Source organism: Sphaeroforma arctica, assembly GCF_001186125.1.
Source record: "Sphaeroforma arctica JP610 unplaced genomic scaffold supercont1.1962, whole genome shotgun sequence".
Classification (NCBI taxonomy): Eukaryota; class Ichthyosporea; order Ichthyophonida; genus Sphaeroforma; species Sphaeroforma arctica.
The window spans coordinates 4,071-9,776 of NW_014038596.1; the positions used below are offsets into that span (position 1 = coordinate 4,071).

Here is a 5,706-nt window from a genome sequence, read left to right on the forward strand (position 1 = left end):
TGTGTGTGGTGTGTGTGCGTGTGTATGTATGTATGTATGTATGTATGAATGTATGTATGTATATATATATATATATGTATGTATATATATATATATATGTATATGTATGTATGTACTGTATGTATCTATGTTTCTATGAATTCACACGCATATATATTTGTGTGTGAGAGTTATATCTGTATATAGATTTGCATTTATATTATATCACAGATGTATTTTAGTCACGTACGGAGATTTATATACATAATCGTTCAAATGAGATATCTTGATATATATCTAAAAGTGAAACTTCATAAACTCATCACACTGCAACCAACTTTTGGCTCAAAATTAATTTGTAAGAGTACTCGATACCCAAAAATTTCTCCTTTCTATACCGTTGATGAACTTCTTCATATCATCACACATGACAGGGTTTCGAATCGGTGGTTAGCAGCAATCTCACAGGTGGCTTTCTTTTCTCCAGGTATTTTCTTTTTGAAGTCAATCCTTTCCGTCTGGTTTGTTCACTCAAATTTTATACTTAGTGCTTTCGTGTGAAGTCAGTCTCTGCTCGAGACTACAATCGAATGGCGTTAATTCAACAAAATGTCTCGTCCGACGCTCTGCTGGTGCGTAGCGATATTATTACACATCTATGCGGTATAGCGAACATAGACATACCTGTTTGATCATGTTATTGTAAATTGACGGTAGATAGAGAGCTGCTGAATCAGAGTATTGATCGGGACCTCATATCGAACGAAGGATGCTCCATTGTGAATATTGTTGCCGACATGTGGGGTGGCATGCCAGGTAATAATATTTTTTTCCTGGTGTCTGTGAGCATTCATTTTCCACCTTGTTTCCTCGTTAGCCTTTCATACGATATCCACAAGGAAATTCGTGTACGATATCTTTGTCCGACGTCGATTGATATAAGTACGCATTTCGCCTTGTCGAACTGTATCTGCCGTTACTTTCAGGTATGGGTCACAGTGGGGCCGCTAGAATGGGCATGGTGAATCTAACCCAAACTGCTGCTGTAGAATGGGCCAAATATGGGTATCGTGTGAACGCTGTCGCTCCAGGATGGATTGCCTCGAGTGGGTTTGACGCGTACTCAGATCCTCACATCAAAAAGGTTTTACCAAAACTTGGAGGCACTTTGCCTGTTAATCGCTTGGGAACTGAATCCGAGGTAGGAAATGATGTTGATGTGCATATATTTCAACTGAAGTGATTTCATACAGAATATATGCATCAATGTGTACTGCATTAGTTATGTATATTTTGTTATGCTTTCTGCCTTGTTATCTTGCGAAAATCTGAAACTTTTGTATTGTGAGCGATATTTTGTGGAGCGCGTGCGAGATGTTTTTTAAATTATTAAGTAGCATCCGAATGGTCAATTTACATATCAATTGTATTGTCACTTTTCCAACTAACGCTACCAAGTGAGTTTTAACTTTACCGTATGCTTCTACGATACGATTACTCTATCTAAGTGCACTTGGTTTGTTTCGTCCATGGAAATCTTTTGCTCGACTGTTACTACGATTTCGGCAACCGAACTCTGCACAATTACGAGCTTTGCTGTAATATTAAGCGTCTTCCGTTTGAATGCGTACATAAACTATATCTGTCTCGTATCTGACACATGGTGTGCAACGTAGTCATGCGTTCACTGATATTGTACACATATATTGTGCAATTGTCGAGATGCTGAGATGCCGAGATGCCGACATATTGGTTCCCGTGCGTACTTAAAACCTCTCCTCCTTGTCCAAAACGAGCATTCTGCGCTACTCGTGTATTCCTCGTAAGCAAGAAGGTGAGGTAAGCATCCGCTTACTGAAACACCATATAGCACTAGGGCGATGATCTCATTTGGTATTCTCAATCACTAAAATTTATCAGGTCAGTGCCGCAGTTTGCTTTTTGCTCGGTGAAGGGTCTGCTTTCATTACTGGTACAACCTTGCAAGTAGATGGTGGTCGGCCGTTGAACAATCACCCTATTATGGCACCCCCGGCACAGCACGACAATAATAAGCCTTTCACAGGTAACATTCTACTTTGGAATATATGGATTGCTAGCAGAATACCCGTGAGTACTATGGAAACGACTGGTCTTAGAATGCACTCGAGCCTTGTCTTGTATTGAGGGTTTCTGTGATAGTTGCAAAGCTATATGTGTAACATGTCTACATATACGAATACAGTTTGTGATACACTTCTAGATCGTGTTTGGATGAGCATCCGTGGTTGTATTGACAGACGTGGTAACTTCCCCAACACGATACTTCACTCAGGCTTTCACAGGCATGTGACATCTAAATTGCTCGGGGGTCCAGGAGAGTGACAACGGCGAACAGACTTCTCGCCATAGAGTCGGACTGCTGATTTGATGTATGGATCTTATGTTCAGTTGATTGCAACGTTACTGAGAACATTGTTACAATGTAAAGGAGAGCGGATCCAATATATATGCTATCTTGCTATGCACATCCGTATAGCTTCTAAACAAGCACGCTGTCGACAACTATAAATTAGTACTGAAATGAAAAACCTCGGGAGACGTTGGCATCAGTAATCATTTGTAGTATTATAGTACAAATAAAGACGCATAGTATATTGTTTGGACCTCTGTTCCTTCGTTATCAGAAGACTTGAGGTTGACCGATCAGGATTGATAGAATTTGATGGGTATGTTTGATCGCTGTAAATATCATGGGACCTCTGTTTTGGTACAAACAGATAAGCTGGACTGACATTCTTTTGAAGTCTTGCGGCATATGGAATGCAAATTCGACACATTGGCGACGCAAAAGCCCGGTGTTGCTCCCACTTTCACTATTGACCAATGCACTCAGCTACCTCAACTATAATTTTAATCGGAAGGCATCTACACCATTCAAGTAGTACCCATTGAGCCGTTTGTGCTTGACAAAGCCTAATTGGGAGTATAGTCGGAGCGCACCACTATTGCTGGCTTCTGTTTCAAGCACCACATATTGAGATTGGGAATTGGAACAACAAAATACTTTCATTATACATACTATCTCTAGTATATATAGTATGACAACAAGTGACAATATTCGAGGATTTGCACATTGATGATTATATAACCTACAAGATATAAATCGATGAGCCATGGTATAGTCTCAGCGGACAAATCGAATTCAATGTCATGAAGCCAAACAGGCTCGTCAATCACATACGCAAGATTCCTCGTAATCCCCACAGGGACCCGATTTTATTTTTACATAATAAAATGACCTTATTGATTCGCTGTGCATATGATATTCGGCGAGGGAAGACCGTTTCAGGAATTTACAGAACTTGATCCATGAACCTTTCCAATACATTAATGTATTCACCGAACAGAAGTTTCTCTGGGTAGTGCGATTACGCAAGAAATGATTTCGAAAAATACGCCACCATGTAGAGCACGGCGTCAGTATATCACCCGGCCCGCTAGCTTCTCATCTTACGTGCGAAATTCATCAGAATAGACTGTCATGGAGAAGTTCTAATAAAATTCATGACACGCGGAAACCACACAATTTTTTTCGCTGTGGTATGCACACATCTAACGATGGTCTGAAGTTACCAACTTTGATGAAAATTCTTGCCGCTTTAAATCATAAGTAATAACTCCTCACATACTTCATACCAATTTACACGCTGATCACAACATACCTCATCGCACATGCTCAACTGCATCAGACGGATAATTGCCACAACCAGCGCGGTTTCATATTTCCGGCCGCGAAACTTTTTATCCCCAGCCAACATGGCGATGTATCCTCTATATGCACTTTTATGATACTCTAATTTAGCAACGATGCAGCCAATGCATTCATCCTTATCCATCAACTTTTAGATAATACTAGAGCAACGGCATGTAATAAGAATTAGCAGATGACACTATCGCGGGTCGTATGTTGTCCAAATTCGAGAAACCCTGTGTGCCCTGAGTATATTGTACGTGCATTTGTACCGCAAGTATGAGGCACAGCGAGGAGTGTACGTATTAAGCTGTATATGAGTATATAATTGAGGTACAAGATCAACGCCATCTTATAATTAAGCATACTGATACAAACTTGACAGTTAGCTAGATAAGAGAAACGACCATACCCGCAAAGAATATTGGGGCCAGGTGGCAACGAAATATCTATAAGTATAGACGGAGTATGGCTCCGAGAGATCTTTCGTTATCAGATTTGATATGTACGGGAGATGCTGTTTGCCTTCGTATCGAAGCAGCAGTATGTTCTCTGTTGCAATTAATAGCAGAAAATGAAAGTCCTGAATTGAATTCTTCGAGAAAACCGCCGCCGATGATATCTTAATCAACATATGAGAATTCTCTACGTCTCGCACAGGCAAGTGCATACCAGAATATCGTGCCTCAGTTATGAGAAGTTCGTAACGAAATATAATTTTGAAGTTTTTGCGTGTAGCTGAAACTCGAAATATATTGATTGTGGTCAGCAGTATTCAAGCGCAAGTGCGAGCGAAGTATTTCAACCCAATTCACGCACACAGGCACTTGCCAGACTACATATACCGGCGTAATCTGTACGATACAAACTACCCGATACCTGTAAATTCTAAGTAGCCCTAAAAGCACATGCGCTCGCATATAATTCGAAATACGTTCGAACACTTGTTATTCCAACTGCCGATAAAAATTCCCGAGATCTTACCAGGCATATCGAATTCCTTCATTTCAAAACGGCCCTGCGGGACGGCACTGTAAGCCAGACATCGATCAGAAACGAGTTCCGTCATCAAATATTCGAAAATAGTGTGGGTGTATGGCATATAATATACATGGAGATGTGTATATTTCGGGGGACTGAACCATAAACCAAGCACGGGTATTGATAAAGTATAGCTCTAAAATAAAAATTGATTAACATTGAAATCTGATTTACTATTTGCGAATAAATTGACATGACGAACATCCCGGGTTCTGGCTATTGATCTTAGAAATATATATCAAGTGTGAAAACATTATATAAATCGTACTCAGCGCATTACGTACGAAACCTCAGCCACTGGGAGTTATGCTCTCTTTAGAATCTCTGAACAAAACCAAAAGTATAAACAGGTATTCGACAGCTAAAACATGCCGGCGGAGGTAAAAGAATACATCATTACATGTACAATACGAATAGAACCAACTTGTAATATTTTCATATGTAACACGTAAATATAAGGTACTTTGTTATACATCTGAGGGAAAACAGTCAATCCATGAACTCAAATACATTCACGAATATATATGCGCAAGTCGACAAATTGTTCTAGAAATACGCGCCAATGCATATAACATGCAAACATACGTATACAGACATACATATAAACACCACACAACACACAACAAACACAAACGCAAACACAGACACAAACACAAACACAAACACAAACACAAACACAAACACAGATACAAACAAACACACACACACACACATAAACACCCACACCCACTCACACCCACATCCCCACACACCTTCACACGCCACCACACACCACCACCACCCCCCACAAGCCACCACACACCACCACACACCACCACACCCACACACACCCCCACACACACCCACCACCCCCCCCCACACATACACACATACACACGCATACACACACACACACGCATACACACACACGCACATATATATATATGTATATGTGTACATACATACATATACAT

The 5,706-nt window shown here is 40.3% G+C and overlaps 1 protein-coding gene across 1 annotated transcript in view; it reads left to right on the forward strand.

Annotated features, from left to right (window-relative positions):
* Positions 1-2,625, forward strand: part of SARC_11935 (oxidoreductase) — a 4,260-nt gene extending 1,635 nt beyond the window's left edge. Inside the window, exons 3-7 of the mRNA XM_014293972.1 lie at positions 414-466; positions 701-795; positions 966-1,180; positions 1,900-2,044; positions 2,294-2,625. Coding sequence (XP_014149447.1) covers positions 414-466; positions 701-795; positions 966-1,180; positions 1,900-2,044; positions 2,294-2,343 — 558 coding nt within the window. The 3' untranslated portion in view covers positions 2,344-2,625. The remainder of the gene's footprint in view (positions 1-413; positions 467-700; positions 796-965; positions 1,181-1,899; positions 2,045-2,293) is intronic.
* The last annotated feature ends 3,081 nt before the right edge of the window (positions 2,626-5,706 follow it).